This window comes from Pterocles gutturalis, unplaced genomic scaffold (genome assembly GCF_000699245.1).
Source record: "Pterocles gutturalis isolate BGI_N339 unplaced genomic scaffold, ASM69924v1 scaffold5406, whole genome shotgun sequence".
Taxonomy (NCBI): domain Eukaryota; kingdom Metazoa; phylum Chordata; class Aves; order Pterocliformes; family Pteroclidae; genus Pterocles; species Pterocles gutturalis.
Window position 1 is genome coordinate 1,547 of NW_010102821.1, and position 18,409 is coordinate 19,955.

At 48.9% G+C, this 18,409-nt stretch overlaps 1 protein-coding gene across 1 annotated transcript in view; it reads right to left on the reverse strand.

Annotated features, from left to right (window-relative positions):
• Window positions 1-552: 552 nt before the first annotated feature.
• VPS53 (vacuolar protein sorting 53 homolog (S. cerevisiae)) overlaps window positions 553-18,409 on the reverse strand; it is a gene marked incomplete at its 5' end in the record, with an annotated part of 60,635 nt that continues 42,778 nt past the window's right edge. The window contains 6 exons of the mRNA XM_010086430.1: window positions 553-847; window positions 1,217-1,321; window positions 4,391-4,528; window positions 7,690-7,759; window positions 12,960-13,108; window positions 18,185-18,263. Of these exons, the coding sequence (XP_010084732.1) occupies window positions 677-847; window positions 1,217-1,321; window positions 4,391-4,528; window positions 7,690-7,759; window positions 12,960-13,108; window positions 18,185-18,263 (712 nt within the window). The remainder of the gene's footprint in view (window positions 848-1,216; window positions 1,322-4,390; window positions 4,529-7,689; window positions 7,760-12,959; window positions 13,109-18,184; window positions 18,264-18,409) is intronic.

An 18,409-nucleotide genomic window follows, 5' to 3' on the forward strand; every position in this document is an offset into this window, starting at 1 on the left:
AGGCATTAACTCACCCCTTTGCTCCTCTTCTGAAAAGGATTTGCCTTGCTGTTTTCCTGGTGGTTTATGCACGCCTCTCCTGGGAGCAGGGGAGAAATCTGCTCTGGGGTTCTCTCCTGGGCATCTCATTAATTCCGAGGAGCTGCAGATGCCTGGATCCCAGCTGTTAAAGGGCTGGGGTTTTTTTGGTGGTGGTGACGGTTTGGGATTGGTTCCACACCCACCCCCTGCAATAAATAATGAAACAGAGGAACAGCTCTGCAACAGGGAGTGAGCAGCAAACACCAAACTCTCAGGCAAAATCCTCCGTGCTGCAGCAGGAGCTCAGCCAGGCTGAAGGCTGGGACACCAAGTGAATCACAAGTGATTCTCTGAACCCACCTAAACCGTTTTTATAGCTGCTGACTTCCAGATACCTCTATTATCCCCACCACCTGGACCCAGCCATGTCCCAGATTTCATTCCTGATAAGCTGTCTTAAGGGCAAACACCTTGGTCAGATCCTCCCTTAGTGTGAGTGGAGATGCAGCGCTGCGCTACGCAACAGTTACGAGATCACAGGGCATGGGAGGGATGCGACAGAGATTTTTCAGCAGCATCCTGTAAATCAGAAGTCTGATGAGCTTTGCTCCCAGTCACTGCAGCTAGTCCTGAGCAACAGTTTCCTTCTGCTCAGTTAGAGTCTTTTTTTGATGAGTTTCTCCAGTTTCCGTATCCGTGAGGACTCCTGCTCAGGCGTAGGAGCGCTCAGCGAGAGGGAGCCGGCGTTCTCCACCCCGGAGGGGGGAGCTGGGAGGCGCTGGCGGAAGAGGTCCAGCATGCTGCTCTGCTCGCTCCTCTTCAGGCCCTGCGAGAGCAAAGAACAGAGAAGCAAGCTGGTGAGACTTCACTGATCTGGGAGCGGGCACGCTGAGAATAGTGGAGGAGAGTCCATCTCAAACCTCACCCTTCTGTTCACCCACCAAGAGCTGTACATAGCTGATGATCCTGAGACAACTGAGCTCAGCCCTGGGACCCAGAGCAGCTCTGCGCATGCCGAGTGAACTGAAAAGCTACTCTTCAGCAGCAACTCTACACACTTTCAGAGTACAGAGGATACACTTGCCTTAGAGTGCCTTCCCCACTCCCAAGCCCCTCTATACTTCTCAAAAAAGTCACCAACAATCTCAACGCAGTGCTAGTGGATAAGCAGAAATTCTGCGGGAGTGGTTCTAACCTTCATGTCTAGGATCTTCTGGAAAGTGTCGGTGCTGCAGTCAGCAAGGAGCTTGATGTAATTGTCGACAAACACAACTGGGGGCTCGTGTGGAGCCATAACCACCTGCCAAGACAAGAAAAAAGAGAGATCAGAGAAATTCTGCGAGTTAAAGCCAGTGCTCAGTCAACTCAGGCACACAAGAGACAGCAGGACCGGCTTCTCCTAAAATAAAATGTTTAAGGAACAAGAAAGGATGTACATGCTGCTAGTAACTGAGAGGTAAAGGTGAGTGAAGAGCAGTCAAGTGAGGAGCAGGGAGGAACACGGGGTCTCCTCCTGCACTGTCAGCGGCACTGGGACCCCAGGGGCTGCACACCACTTTTCAAAGAGCAGCAGGATTTTGTCCGTCCGCCTGTGGGCTGGCAGGCACTGGGATATGCAAAGCTCGGGATTTTATCTTGTTGTATAAGGAAGACTAGCTGGGGAGTCACCTGGGAGAGAAAGGCAGTGCTGGTGCGGGGGGGACACTTAGAAAGTCCCCAGGCAGCCTGGATGGAGTCCAGACCCTCACTTGGCTTACAGTGTGTCGCAGGAAATTCTGACAACTCTCCACAGTCACTCCCCCCATCCCCAGGACAGCATGGGTCTGCTCTGCAGTCCTGCTTCTGACATGTAAGCTGACGGGTGAGCGCTGCCACCCAAAGCCACCCCGTCCTTTGGGTGCGGCTCCCCTGGAGAGGCTGGGATGCGGTGTGCGAACCCTCCGCTGACGTCTGCCCTGCAGCTCACAACCTCGGTCCCAGCAACGGTCAAGTCAGGAAAAAAAATTAAAACAGCCTTGAAGCTGGAAAGATGATTACTCATTGTTATACTCTCCTTACATAAGCAGTGAGCTCCACAGAGAACACATCTTTAGATAATGCTGGGCAGCAACCCCATCTTTCTGGGGAAGCGCGTGTGTGTGTGTGAATGTGTGCCTGCACACAGGGCAGAAACAGCGCAGGACCAGACTCTTCCCAGTCTCTGAAAACATTTCCATATGTTTCCACTGACCCAGCTCACCCCACACTGTATTCTGTCACCGAGACATTTCTTTCTTTCCCTGCACTTCAGACCAATGAAACATCATAGCCATGTATACACTTATATATCCCTAATTTACAGCCCTTGTAAAAATCTTCTGCCAAGATGAAAAGCTGGAACTTCAGACAGCGCGGCCAGAGGAGAAAGGAAACAGCTCTGCGGGACGTGCGCACCCTGACGCCCTCTTCCCCGTGTGCATCTGCGCTTTGTAGGGCTTTGCTGAGTGAATTTGTTGGTGCATCCACTCAGTGATATTTCTACTGAATCAGCTGCACTGGTGTGAGCCCGGGCGTGCTCCTGGGTGGTGGTGGTGTCGTAGGCACCAGAGGCACCGCTCCTGAACCATCCCAGTGCCAGGCAGGAGAGCCCTGAAAACACCGCGGAGGAGTGTAGCGGGCCAGAGCTGCTGACAGGGCGCAATAGCTCTTGGGGAAAAGACTATTTAATGTACAATTTGGAAACAGCAGAGAGAGTCTGAGCGCTGATAAAAAGAGACAACCCACATGGAAAATGCAACAGCCAGAGGACCAGTCAGCTCCGGGCTCCTGCAAGGAAACCTTCCTGCAGAAATACTGGTGCTCCGGCAGGAGCAGGCACTTCCAAGAGCCTTTTTTTCCCTCCCAAACCCAAGAGGTGGGTGCTGACATCAGGCCAAAACACCTTGTGAGGGTTACGGGGGCTCAGGGTGAGCTATTCGGTCACTGCGATTAACAAACCTGCCCCGGCCGACCGCTCAGCCCCATCACCCGCCGATTACACCGGCGTGATCTAGTAAAACAGCTCTGCCGAGCACTGCACGCCATATCGCTGGTTAATTACTACTTACACTGACACCGAGCCCTCACGTGGGCTCACCTGATGCTAAGGGTAGACAAATTGATTCCATTACTTTTCTGATTCACGCATAAGCGCCCAGGAAAGACCCACTTCTGTATGCGACAGGCACCAACCTTCCCCACCCCCTGTCAGTAGCAGCGCCATATCACTGGTTAATTACTACTTACACCGACACCGAGTGTGACCTGATGCTAAGGGTAGACAAATTGATTCCATTACTTTTCTGATTCACGCATAAGCGCCCAGGAAAGACCCACTTCTGTATGCGACAGGCACCAACCTTCCCCACCCCCTGTCAGTAGCAGCAGGGTATTTTCCCTTCAGGTAATTTGTAAGAAAATTTAGACTGGCTTTAACGTATCTACTAACACCTCAGTCACCTTACTCCAAAAGCATGGAATCGCAGAACTAATTTCTGAATTCCGAATGCAAACCCAGCCGTGACATTACCTTGGGCACGGGAGCAAAGCCACCCCGAGCAGCAGGCAGCACGGAGAGCTCGGGCTCCGCATTCCCTCCCAGCCCTGGCTGCGGTCTACAGGAGGCTCTGGCTGGCAGCTGCCTGTCCTGCCTCACCCCAGGTCCCACCCATTCCCTCACAGGAACATTTTCACAGCGTTGTTGGTGGGCAGGGGACAATCCTGTCGCCCAGGAGGGTACAACTGCCCAGCTCCCATGGCTCAAACCAGTAAGGCGACGGAGGGGAAGGGGTGATCACTTTGCTTGTTACTTTTTATGAAGACAACACACTGCTTTTGGGTCATTTTCCAGGCACCAGGTCTGGAAAATGAAAAAGGAGGCTGGTGAATACAGTAACCCAGACATGTTTGCACTGGCCGGTACACTAGACAGTAAACAGGTGACTCAAGCAGGGCTTGGCTCCCCTGCGTGACCGAGTCTGCACAAGGGCCTGGAGTAACTTGAACCGCAGCGCTTGCCCCGCGGCAGACTCTTACGGATGCTCACTCTGATTTCCACAAGCTCCTGAGGGAACCTGGTGCCCCAGCTCTCCCCGTAAGCAGAACTTGAGCCCTCAGCTACCTTGAAAAATGAGGATGAAAACTGAAATGTGATGTTAAAAAGAGTCTGGGGGCAAAACCAAGGTGAATAAGCCAGTTCTGCAGAACAGCTGGCAGCACACCCGGACAGGCTCGCATACGTTCATGTGCAATTGCAGATTGCCGCGTTCACAGGAAGGGCCCCCTGGAATTCGCTCGCTCCGATTCCCAGTCCAGCAGTCTGGCTGGCAGGTTATCAAAAGTCTTGAGTTACCTTCAGGATCATTTCAGCCCGAGTCATGCCTTTCACCACTATCTTTGTGTAGCTGGCAGGAGCCTTCCTCACCACTTGCGACCCGATGGAGGGCAGATCCAGGAGAACCATCTTCAGAGAGTGAGTGTCCAGCAGCAGCTGCAATAGTTAATCACACACCCTGTTAGTCAGGTCCCTTTTACTGACCTCCATCAGCTGCTACAATCCAACATCCTTAAAAGTTGAACGCTTCCCACGCTGAAGAAAGCCCTGGTAATGGGGCTGCAGGGACTGACCCGTGTAATGACACTTCAAGGAGGAACGATCACCCGCGGCTACAGACCAGCGCCGTTCGCTGATTTTAACAGAGCGCTGCTCTGCTGACTCAAAATGACTTACGGCAGCTCAACATCTGGCACATAAGGCATGAATCTCCCGTCCTCTTCCCCTCAATGGTATAAAGTGAAAATCTCCATTACCTGGGGCTGTATCATTGTTCACATACTGAGGTCGAATGAATTAACGCTGTGCTTCCTCCTGCACCCAGCCACCCACTGTGTCAGGTTTTCTGCATTTCTCAACCACTTGCTGATTTTTTTTTTCTTTAAAAAAGAGAACTGCGACACAACACAGCCACGCTGAGAACAGCTCAATATCCTGCGCTCAGCAGCACACTGAAACTCAGAGCCTGAACGCTGGTTTGCACTAGATCAGCAGCTAAATAAGCAGCCGCCAAATTCAGCAAAGGCAGACAAGCACTGCCTGATGACAAAATGGGTTCAGGGTTTCTCAGAGTAAAATTACCCCAAACACCGCACTCTTCTGATTGCTCGAGGTATGGCTGAAGAGGTGAGACAAGACCGCTGAAGGACAGAAATCTGAAATCAAACTAGACGAAGAGGAATGCAATTTATTTACACAGCAGCGAGTGTGGAAACCCGCTGGGCTGCCGGCACAGCCAGTGCCTGTCCTGCAAAAAGGCTCTCGGGAGCTGGTGGAAGCTCGTTCTTCTGGATGCACGACGTTACAGGCACCGCAGACCCCCCCAGCAGTCACCGAAACAATACGAACATTTATGGTGCAGCTTTCAGCACACGTGGGAACACAAAATACAAAGGGCTGAGGAGGGGGAGCAGTGGGTCACGCCAGTTCCAATCTGGACCCTGTTATCTGCGGCAGCGCAGCATTGCTGTGTGCTGCCTGCTTCGTGGTTTGCAGGAGATGAACCGATGCCACCGATCTCGTCCTGGGAAGCCAGGAAACCACGGCACGAATGAACAGTGCTGTGCACCCCAGGGCTGCCGGAGCCTGGTGTCAGCTCAGGCTGTCATGGCTGGATTCCTGCGCGTCCACGAGGGATCCCAGAGATGGAAGATTTCACCACGGTTGGGGAATTCACCAATTTATCTCTTTCCCACATAAACTCTCTCGTGTCTAATAGGAGTTCTGTGCACTCTGCAGCCTTTCCCACAGACCCAGCGCTCGCAGGCTCTGTCCCCTCGTCCCCTTTCCCCCGTTATCTGTTCCAGGTCCCCAGTATTGCTCCCTCACTGCCAGAGCTTGCCAAGATGGAGAACTGTTATTAAGTCAGAGAGACAAATACAGAAAGTGCAACTCCACAGGTCTCATTCCCTGCACCGAACACCTCCGTAAATACCACCCGAGTGTCCACATTTCAAACACGATTATTAGCAAACCGGAGGAAAAGCTGTGTTTAGGGCCAGGAAGGTGCATTCTGCAGCAACCTTTGCACCAAGGGAGAGAAACGAGCATGGAAAGATGCTGGTGGGTGAGCAGGGGGGGTTCAAAAGATGCTGAGGCAACAGAGGACCACACGCTGCAGAGATAGAGGAGATCAGCTTCTGAAGACCTCTGGACATCTAACCCCAGGAAGGTCTGTCCCACTTATTATGAGATATATTCACTGCGAATCAGGCTAATAGAAATCTTCCCAGTCTGCTTTGAAGAACCAAATTGGGCCTCTCTTTCCAATACAGCAATACCAAAACCTTTTAGCATTAGGCACAAGCCCACCACTGGCAACCCGTTAATCACTTTAGATGCTTATTTAAAAAAAGACTTCATTTAATCACTCTCAGGTTATTGCTCATCACACAGGATGAGCAGGAACTGTGCTTCACTCATTTGCTTTCCATTAAGAAAGAGGAAGGTTTTGATGTAAAGCTCCCGTTTCATTTTGCAGACACACGCTGCTCAGAACCCATCTGTGATGCCTAAAAACCAGGCACGGCTTTTAAGCCACTGACAAGAAATTCATGGCAGTCCTGTTAGGGATGATTCTGCTGTTTTTTGCTTTTTTTAAACCAGCCCCCAGGGGAGCAGCTGTATGTGCAGGGGAGAGCTGAAAGCCTGCCTCATCCAAACCTCATCCTCGCAGAGGAGTGGGGTCCCAGTGGCAGTAACTCAACGTCCCTCCCTCCCTCCCCGACACTGTGTCTCACCGTCTCACGGTACCTACAGCTCTCAAAGGGCGACAGGAGGGCAGGTTCCTGGGAGAAAGCTGGGGAGCCCTGAGCCCCAGATGTTGGGTCGTCACTTCCCTGGGTCTCAGCTACCGAGCCGCAGAAGCGGCCCATGCAGGGAACGTGTGGGAACCAACCTGCTCTTGGCATAGATGCTGTCGTGTGAGACCAGGTACTGCGGGTGTTTCATCTTCAATGCTTACAAAAAAAGTCTTGGTGTTTAAACTGCCTGGGCTGAGAAACTGCCTGGACACCTGGGGTTTTTGGGTTGGGTTTTTTTGGTAAAGTTTTCCTGCTGTCAGCTATGGATTGACTGTGCCCCTGCTCTTCTGAGCAGAGAAGCAACAGGCTTGAGTTTAACCCTGGGAGAAGGCAGAGTAGCAACAGAGGAGAGTGAGTGATGACCTGCTTTATGAAAGGATGGGACAGAGAAACAAGTCCTGAGGAGGAGGACACGGGAGCCTCTTGCAATAGTTTCTGCCAAGAGCAACTTTGTTTTCCTTTGAGTGAGCACACTGAAGACAATCTCATCGTGACACCTTAGACGGGGGCGTAAGAGGTGGTTGTTCCTGTGCTGTCACTTTGACTGTCAAAGTGGGAGCTCCCCTGCTTGGGAAGGTGCTGAGGACCCCTCTCCCAGGACAGGTTCAGCTGCGGCAGGACCACGATAAACCTGCTTCCACTCTGCCCTGGACCAGAGCGTATCCCTGTCGCCCCAGCTGTACCAGAGCTCAGACACGTAACTCAGCTCTCTGCCCCTTCTTAGCAAAACCCGCCTTGACTTCTTCAACGCAAAAATCATAAAATATGACAGCCAATGCAAATACTTTTTCTTACCTGTTCTGCGCCCACCATGCTGATAGGTTTGCACTTGAAGATATGGTTAATGAACTTGGGAATGAAGGAGCTGCGGAGAAGAGAAAGAAAATGACACAATTACACGTGAGTATCTGGAGTGACGGTCTCCTGTGATAACAAAGCAAAAACCACACCAGGACAGCTTTCCACAAAGACACTGTAAGCGCCGGGTTCTCAACCTGACTCCAGACACATTAAGTATACAAATAACAAACCAACCAATCCTAGGTGCAATTCTTTTGCTTTAATCCATCCTGATCTCTAAGTTAATTGAGAATTTGCACATATACTCAATGTAAATAAATTGCTATAAACTATATATGAAGTGTCACAGCACAAAGTCAAGAACAAGCAAACAAACCAGCAACACGCCAGGATTAGTATAGCTGTTCACGGAGTGGAAGTATCTTGACTGTATCCAGAACCTACATTTTACTGCATACTAGTAATTCCATAACATGCCTATTACACACTGAACTTGAGGTCCAGCCAAGGCTGGAGGTCTGCTGCGCCCTGGACATTCACACAGAAAGGCACTCTTCCAGAAAGCTTCTAGCCAACACAATCAAGACAAGAAAAAGTTTTGTGAAAAGGAAAACACCATTACCCTATTTTACTAACATGGGCTTCAGACTCAGAAAAATGACTCAGGCACACATGCTCAAGCGGGGAGAATCTGGCAAGGATGGAAGCCCAATGTTCGTCACCTTAGACAACGTACTCCAGAGCATCAGCTTTGGTTTTAGCTTTTTGCTTCTTGATTTTAGACTTTGCAGTAGTTGTATTCTTCGGTGGAGAGGCAGACACTCCCTTCTAGCAGAAGCATGGGCTGAGCACCTGCAAGACAAGCTCCTGCCCCATCTACTCTCCCAAGGTGCAGCACCAGGAAAATTCGGGAGCTGAAGGCAAGGAGAGGGGTCGGCGGGAGCAACTCTTGTCTTGCTTTTACCGCCTTGTTTTGTAACGTACTCTGCTGCTTTCACACGGCCTTCCTTGGCTGAATGCCTACAAGGCTCACGTTTCCAGGACCTTGTCCATGACCTGGTGGCAGGTCTTAAGACTGTAACGGCTCTGTCCTAAGTTCACATAAGTGGGTTTGTTTTCTGTCCTTTTGAATGAGGTGCTGTTTATGGTGATGATCTAAGTTCAGCGTGGTTCTTCCCTTGCATCTGTCAAGCTATTTGTTTCCTTCCCATGAAGCAAGGAGCATGGACAGCATCTTGTTTGTCCTGCCACCTGTTTTCCAAGCCAGGACATTTATTTTTTGCCCTTTCTCATGGAGAATGACAAAAACGTAACTCAGGCACAGAGCATGCCAAGCTGCTGAGTAAATCGAAAGAAATGGTTCAAGGAAGAGCCCTTCCAAGCGAAGGCTCCTTCCCTTCCCCTTCTCTTGGACACAGCCACGACCTCTCTCAGTGAATCGCCTTTTCCTGGAGAACAATTTCAAACTACTATTGAGAGCCAGCTACTGGGCTGCCCCACACAGCTTTGGATTAGGCCACCAAAGAAACAACCTCGGCAACAAAATATAAATAAGAGGAGGAAAACAAACCCTGTCTCCTCTTGCACGAAAGCATTAGAGCAGAGATGTAACTGAGCTGCTTTACAGGTCCATTTTTCAGGTGTATAACTAATTCCAAGAGGGCAATTAGAGATCACCAAGCAAGCTGGGGCTTAGGTGATCCCATAAAATGATCAATCTGCTCTGGATGCAGCAGCTTGCTACCAGCGCAAGAGCACAAGAGATTTAATTGTACCTCTGATCTTGCACGTAGGTCCTAGTCTCCCTCTCTGTGTAAGGTCAGGCGTGGAGCTAACGCTCATGTTGTGTATGAGAAACAGGGCAAGCCTTTCCTTCTGCAGGGTGGCAGACCGGCAGCCAAAGGACCCCCTCCCCTCTTTTTTTTAATCTTCTTTTCTATACAACCACATGCTCTCCCATAGACAGCATTCTGTCTTGCATGGAACAATTCCCAGGCCCCTTAGGATGGCCACCCACCATCAATGCAGAGGGGTAAAGCGACCTTCCATCCCCACATGCCTGTTATTTCACGCTGCCTTATTGGAAACAGCTTCTCAGCTCCAGCAGCACAGACAAGACAAACCGTAAGATCCAAGGGCTGCTCTGGTATTTCCTTTTTTTTGTTTGTTTTTTTGTTTTTTTGTTTTTTGTTTTGTTTTGGTTTTTTCGACAAGCAGAGACCATCAAGAGCTGTTGCACTTAACTGAAAAATTCACTTGAGTCTCTTGCCTAGGCTGGACTCGATGCTTGGCTCTCTGAGCATGCAGCAGGCAATCCTGATGCGAATAATACGTGCGTGTTCAACGGTAATGCTCTGCACGCGGTTTTGTACTCTGAATGTCTCTACTCCCCGCACATCCACAGAGCTAGACTGGATGCCAGAATTCATTTACAGTCTCAACTATAAAACTGAATCCAGCAAAACCTCCATAGAAGCAGACAAGTCCCCAGTGTAATAATAAAGCAGTGCAAGACAGATTAGGAACCTCAAGCACAGAAACCACAGTATCGGAGAGGCTCCCGTCCAACGGGAGCGGCTCTGCCAGAGCCTGTGTTTTCCCAATCCCCTGCGCCGCCGATGCATCACACCCAGGGCCCTGCTAAGCAAGGCAGAGACGCAACCACTGTCCGTCTGTCCGACAGGAGACATCATTCAGAGCATCCCGGTGTCACTGACTCACTGCAGCTGAGAAGGGTTTTGCTTTACACCACCCTCCAGGGCGGTGACCGGCCCTTGCAGGCTTGCCCAGGCTTCGAAACCTCCAGGAGCCTCCTCATCACGACCTTCTTCCACTTACCCCTCTCACTGAAAGCCCGATGCAAAGGCCAGAGCAGCGGGGCGCACGCCTGCTGCCGTCACCCACCGCGCCCGGCTGCTGCTGATGGACAAGGCGCTTTTCTGGCGAGGGGCAGAGCTGTTTGTTTTTCCTGTCTCTCGGTTCTAATCTCTTCCTCATTGAGGTCAGGTCACAGACTTCCCAAACACATCCCGGCGTAGCAGCCACAGCTTCACCGCTCGGGTTTTTGATTTCAAAGGCTGAGAGGACCGAGGTGCAGCGAGAACAGAGCCCCTCACCCCGCCTGCTTGTGCCTCCCGGAAAGCAGCTGCTTCTCGCTGTTTCAAGGGAGTGAGGGTTGCACATTGGTCAAAACAAAGCAGAAATGACAAATTAGGTTAGAGGATTGATGCAATTTCTGATGGCAATTTTTCTTCTTCCAGACTTGGCTCCAATCCCTCAGTTTTAAATTTAGTGGCTTTAGCTGCCTTCTCCCCTGTGGTCCTGTAACTCAACACTGGCGCTTTCCACAACCCATTAGAGCGGAGAAGGGGCTGGCAGTTCAAACAGATACAGGCATTAACGGACGGAGACGCACAATGCCTGGTAAAAGGATTTTCAGCGTTGTGGAGCACACAAAAAGCCACGTATTTATACTGGGCAGGCCAGCGTATTCTGTAAGAATTCAGAGCTCCAAAAATACAAATGTTTGCACGCATTAAAATGCCGTAAGCGTTTTAAACCGGTCAGTGCACCCCTACCACGGGCCAGTTCTCCTTAAAACCCAGTGGTACAGAAGACTCTAAATAGGATCCAGCAAAAAACATCTTCAGGAACCAAATTTTCACTTCCACACCTGATCCAGGGAATTCAGGACTGTGTCTTCATTTTCCTGTGCTGTAGGTCAGAGCTGTAGTTGTATTACACAGGTTTGGAAGCTACAGGAGGGGTGTGTTTGCAGGTTTCTGTGCTCTTCTGTGGAACACACTGCGATGAAGGCACTCGGCTTCGATGTGAACTTTTCTCAAATGTTGAGAGCTGGGTATTTTATCCGGAGTTTATTTGGTATGCGCTTAGCAATAAAGTTAAAAGGGAGGCAACTAAGCTGAGGTATTAAGAGTGTGCTGTGAACAGCTGAGTAAATGGCTTTTTTTAAATTTATCACCATGTTAGCGATATAAAATTCAAGCGTAACCACATAGAAGGCTTAAGTGCCATAAATTTTCCCTGAGACAGCATTTCAAACAGTGATTATGGGCAACGTCACAATATGATTTATCAGTAAGTGCTCCTTAATGCAAACGAGTGAGTACCCTGAGACAGAAAGGGGGAACACAACTCCCAGGCCAGCCTCCCCGCTGCGAAAGCGAACGGTTCTCAGGAGAGCCCGCTGCATCCTTCCCTGCTGGAGCAGGAGCTGAAGCTCCAGTCACAGCCCCACGCAGTAACTGCCAGGCCATACAGTTTATTTTAGGATGATTAGCTTATTACAGATGAATGAAACGTTAAGGTATTTTAGAGTGACACATGATACGGACGGTACCGCTCCCGAGTGTACCAGCACAGTCACATGCAACCCCAAAAGCAGCAGCTACAATTGGCAGAGTCCTCCCGAGGGTTTTTCTTGGGGCATTGACATCCAAAGCTCAGCTGGCCACAGGCAAGCAGGGAAGAGTTCAAAATATCTTCCCCAAGAACTGAATTTTTGTTTCAGACACATAGCTTCAAAGCTTGGATAGCCAAGAGATGCTGGAGAGCTCACCCTCAACCCTGAACCTAGAGACAAGGGGAATTTCTGTCTCATCTTCCAGGTCTTTCATGCTCCCCGACTTTAAGTGACTTGCCAGGAAGACGCTCGTAATATCCCCCAAAATCTGAATGTATATTTCCCCTTCTTACTGAACCTGTTTTTGCACAGAAAAGCAGCTGTGAAGGCAGAACACACTCATCACGCACGCCCTCCTTACACTGCTTACAGCTATTACAAAAGTTATTTTGAGGCAAATGATGCTCCAGATTTATCTGTACCTGGAACCACCGCAGCCTCTTACCACTGCAAGGTCCTACAGCAAGAGCTGTGTCTGCATTCAGACGTTCAAAACCTTTTAAAGATGTCAAACCCACACCCCTCTGTACTTGGCAAACAATGGACATCATCACAATATTTTATGGGATGGTTTAGGCATGCGAAAAGGAACTAATCAATACAAATATCTGAGAAAATCTGCCTCAGCAGGAAAAGAAATAGAAGTATCTCTCAGCTTTGCCAGCAGATGCTGGTGCTTGCTGCCCCACCCCACCTCCCTCCGTGCTCTCCCTGGACGGACAGGGTCTTCACCCAGACACCGAGCGGCGCCAAGGCTGCACACTGAGGGCAAACAGAGCATCGTGTACAGACCAGTGACAACCAGAGACCCCAGAAACTCCGTGCCACGTTGGTAACTTACTTTGCAAACTTTATACAGAACTGAGTGAAGTACTTTCTCGTGGAGGCCAGATTGTCACGGATGATGGGGACGTTCTGTTTAATGTGGAGAATCACCGAGGTGACATAAGGACTCTGGTCACCAACGTGTTCCACATTCTGCCACTGCATCTGCACAAAAGGGAAAAAACAAAGAGGCTGTTTAATTCATTAAGATTCAAGCAATAGGTAAGGAAAACCGTACAAACTTCCTGCCAAAAGATCTCAGAGGAATCATCAAGAGACTGCCTTTGCAATTCCCCACCAAGGTCACATTCTTTGTCACTGTACAGACTGAGCAAAACCCTTCCACAAGGGACAAGGAAAACCCAGAATGGCCCTTTTTGCCCCAAAGCAGAGAGCGATTGTGACCGGTAACCACCACAAACAGGGACCACAACGATTGAAAAGGCTTTTGGAGCACGCCAGGCTGCCTTCAGATTTAACAGTTTCCAGTCTGCTGGGATGAAGTGCCCATATAAATCCTGATTACAGGCATTTGAGAAAATATCTGCAAGCTTGCAAAGTCTGGATTCCTGTATGGCAGCCAAGACTTTAATATTGGTGAGACCGATGACAGATAGATGGAAGAGGTAGAAATAGTCTTAAAGTCCAAAGTACTCTACACTAGCGCAGCTCACAGTGAAAACACTTCTGGCGTACACGCGAGGATGCCAACTTCAGCTCATCCCAAACACATGTTAAAAAATACAAAACAAGACAAGTTACTCAACCTCCCATTTTGTTTTCATTTGCCATCAGCAGAAATGCAACAGAACAGCCCCCACGAGCCAGATGTGCAACTCCCTTGACTATCTCTAAGCCTTAGTTGCAGTACACAGGGAGCACACAGTGTGAGTTGTGGAAGAAAAAAAAAAAAAAAAAAAAAAGAGGCAATTGGTTAAGGCCTGGCCAAGAATCTGGAACATGAGCACCCAAAAAGTGCTCTTAGCTCTGCCACTGTTCAGAGACCACGCACCCTGCAATGTGCTCCAACCAACCGTTTGGAGATGCTGCTCCTCATGCTGGAGATGAAACGGGAGGAAAACAGAGATGAAATCAGGATGGGAAACTGGGCACACACAGAAGATGAGCTTTTTCTTTTGTGGGGGTGTTGGTCCTCCGACTTGTTTTCTCCAGTTCTGGATTTTGCATGTCAAGTTTTTTATTCCAGGTTTGAATTTAATTACAGCTACTTTGTCCACTGCAACCCAGCTGACTCAACTCCATCCAAACAACATGCAGCCTAAGTGACGTAATGGGCAAGAGAAGCCAAATTCTTTGCAAAACCACAGTGTCAGAGAGAGTCTACATGTGTCCTACCAAAGCCGTCTTTATTTAAACCAACCAAAGAAAACCCCAACCTGCTCATCTCACGTCACCTGGAAGGGACATGTCAGGGTGGTGAGGCAGTGGCCCAGGCTGCCCAGAGAAGCTGTGGATGCCCCATCCCTGGAGGGGTTCAAGGCCAGGCTGGATGGGACTCTGAGCAACCTGGGTTCGTGGGAGGTGTCCCTGCCCATGGCACGGGGTGGAACTGGATGATCTTTAAGGTGCACTCCAACCCAAACCATTCTATGATTCTACATCTCTCCCATCACCTGCTCTACAGGTTTCATTCCATCTTACTTTCATTTGGAAGACTGCTCAAGAGACAGCTGCTTTTCTACTCCTCAGGGTACTTGTCATAGCTGAAGAAAACACTTTGTGCCCATCTCCCTCGTGGATTTGCACATTTCCAGCGCTGGCCCTTCTCGACAGACAGTCATCCTCAACAACCAGACCATCCCCATACCGCAGGAACCGCCAGAAAGTGAGAAGGGACTGACGAGTTGAATTATTGCAACAACAATAAAACAGTAGCATTTTCATTTTGTTGGTCTTCATTCCAAAAGCAATACTTTACAACCAAACCTTTAAAGCATGAACAGTAAAAATAGCCCTTTGTGTGTGTGGGGGGGTGTGTTTCACCCAAAAAAAATCCCCAGTAGCTGCAATGAAAGACATGGTACACATACTGAAAAGTCATCAAAAGAAATATGAGCCCAATTCTTCTGGTAAAGCTTTGTTCCTGTCATTTTGAATTTATTCCTCTTTTTCCCTCGTCCTATGTTTTTCTTGGGATGTCCACATAGTTTACATACACAAGCTGAAAAGGAGCCCAAAGAACAGAGGCAGTGAGGCCTCGCGCTCGCCGGCCAAAGGGAGAAGCCCGGCGCATGGGCGTCCCGGCAGCGGCCGAAAGGCACCTGCCCGCCGCAGGGACAAGGCAGCCAGCGGTAAGGGCAGCACCTGGGTTTGAAGACCTGCTGCTACCTTCAGAGCTAATTTTTACAACAAAAAACACAGGACCCTGAAGATTTTAGGGCGCTTTCTTAAAAAGGAGAAAAGAGAGAAACCTTGAGCAAAACTGGGGTGGGTTGGTATGTAAAGAGAGATGCACAACCTTCTGGGCACAGCAGAGGCTCCAGGGTGGTCCTGGGTCTGCCTGGTTGTGAGTCCTCATGTTCCCATCTGTCCCTGTGTCCCCAACAGAGCCGGGAGTGGGGTGGCAGGAACCAGGGACAGCCAGGTCCCTGCTCCACGGCCAGCACTGCTGTGGGTCTCTAGCAGAAGGGCTGGCTTCGTGATTTAATGCACGACGAACCAACCTCCGAGTCTCCCCGTGCTCAGCAGCATCCCGCTGCCGGCGGATCCTTACCGGCTCCAGCCTGGGCACGGGGAGCATCCGTAACTGCCTGGCCGGCACCTTCTCCCTTGACCTTGTGCTGCTCGTGCAGGAAGAGGTGGGGGGAGAGGAAAGGCAGTGGGGGCTGCCGGCAGCAGATCTTGCTGCTTTTGAAACCGCCTCCGTTGTTTTCTGACACGAGTTTTGGTTTGCACAGTTGCACGCAGCACCTTGTGTGACGGCTAAAACGCGCTCAAGCCGACTTTTAATTAGCAACTGGCAGCTCTGATTGCTCTGCTCTTGGGGCTTGCCTTGTATGTACTGGAGAGATTATTAGAGCTCCGTGTTTGAGCACTTGCTGTTGTCCACTCGGTTGTAAAGAAATAGGAAATTGCAGCTGTGCCAAATGGTTTTAGCAAAATATAAAAACCCAGCAAGCGATCTACATGAGTCACTAAAATGTCCCCCAGCCCCACTTACAAGCCCAGTTTAACACAGAAATCGATGCTTAATTCAGCAAGTAAATCAAACCTTATCCAGTGCAATCCATAAACTTAATTGGGGCAGAAATATCCCACGCAGATTAGCAGTACCCTCATCCCAACAATTAAAAATAAAGCACACCAGGCAATTTAAGCGCCTGCTCCAGATCAGTACAACACATTCCCGGTACTTTGTTATCCAGAATATAACAGGGGTTTAGGGCAAATTCGTCTCCCACCCCACATCCCAGCAGCCGTGTTTAATCATTCTACACCTGCTCTACACTTTGAATAAAGATTATCACCCACAAATTCGGTAATGTGGGCCCTTCTCATCATTTACCATTTCTTCCAGAACACACAAGATAAATAATCAGGGAAACTTAGCACCATTCCCATCTGAAAGCAATATCCACGACGGTGGTTTTTTGTGTTAAATCTCTCAAAGTGGCCTGCAGCCAAAGTGGATTTAGAGGTTTAAGTATTTCTTAATTTATCTCTATAGTTACCGAACATTATTGCAATGAAAAAAACTAAAAAAAGCCAGAGTCCAACAAAGGACTGAGAATGTTCAATCTTGGAGGACACCAGAGTGAAGTAAATGAAAAGCAGTTAAACAAAGGAAGAGCCCTAATGGAGTGGGGGTCTGGAGACAGACATGCCTTCCCAGTACAGGAAAACGGAATGGATCAGCCACACGGTCTTTATTCCTTTAATATAGACTGAATTGTTACAATTCCAAATACTAACTCTGCATTTAAATAATTATATGCATTTCTTATTCAACTGTTAGAATAACCCAGCCCTGAAGGAAAGGGAGGAGGAGGGTGAAGGAAAAACCTCATGCACCAAACCCAGGTCTAGTAAAAATCACATAAAAACGACTCTGTCTGATGCACATAGTGGAATGCCTGCACAAGTGACAAGTATTTATTTAGCTAATTTCATAACACTTAACTTGTTTATATATCATCAGTCCCATCACATGTGCTGCATTTTCCCAGTGTTCCAAAGACAAAAATAAATGGCCTACCAGCTGCTGCTTTCTCAAGGTTGTGGTTTACTTGGGTATAAACAGTCAGAGCTAAGTGATTCAAACACTACTGCGCTGCGTAGGTTCAGGGATCTGAAGAACTGACACAGCACACACACAACACCTGAAGTGCCGAGCCCTTCCTACCAGTGTTATTTTACTGGGCAAAAAAAAAAACCTCGTTTCATTTGGAACATGTACAAGCTCTATTACCAGCTGCATTCCACTTCAAATATTAGCTGGGGGTGGCGGGGCTAGTTACAGCTGGAATACATCATAAAGCAGAAAGCTATTAAAATTCATGGCAGCGAGACAGTGTGTTGATCCTACAAAAATGGAGCTCTATGTTTAATATTTCTAATTAAAAAAATAGTTCAATCCACTTTTGTTGTCTTCACCTCTGTCTAAAGCAGTCTGGGTTTTCACAATCCTTTGGCAAGAAAACACAGCTCTGCATTTCAAACGTATAAAAGCCAGCAGCGTAACTGCAACAAAATCCTTAAGCACTAATCGTATGGGCCTCTCTAGGAACGGCTCCATATGTCCTTGAGAGGATCGCAGAGGCAGCAGGGCTCAACCTCAGTGCCATATCACCCTTTGAGTACCTCCAAACAAACAGGCAGGCAAGTGAAACTCCTCGTCAAAAAACACAAAGAGGGAGAGCAAATGAGAAGGGGTATTTGAAATTTCACGCCAACAAGAGTTTTTCCAATTTGAAAGGCTCTCACTGGCATTAGGAGTGGAAAGAGAAAGCCTTATGTACTTACAGAAAGTATTTAATTGTCTGTGTGTTTCAATGTGCTGCAAAAGACTGAAAGCTCAAATCCAAATAATCAGAGGTTTGGGAGTGAAAGATGCATTTATAAATACAGCAACTGCTGCTCTAAGAAGAAGAAATCAATACACGGCTAAGTCTCAGGGCAGCGTGAAAGGAGATGTCAATAGTGAAATGAAGCAATCAAAGCAAACAAGAACTCCCCACGGATCTTAAGGCTGCCTCGTCCCCAAATAAATCCGTCCCCTACCTTGCTCATGGCAGTCAGGGCAGGGTCACAGGCTGCATCCAGGTCCTGCACTAACAGCTGGATGCTGTTGGAAATCACACTGAAAAAAAAAAAAAAAATCAAGCACAAGTTTTAGAATAGTACTCAGCAACACAGTGCCAGAACTGGTGTATTCGGCTGCGCGAGGAGGAAAATCATCTACGAGCTGACAGTAGCACTGTGCTGGGAATACACATGGATAAAACT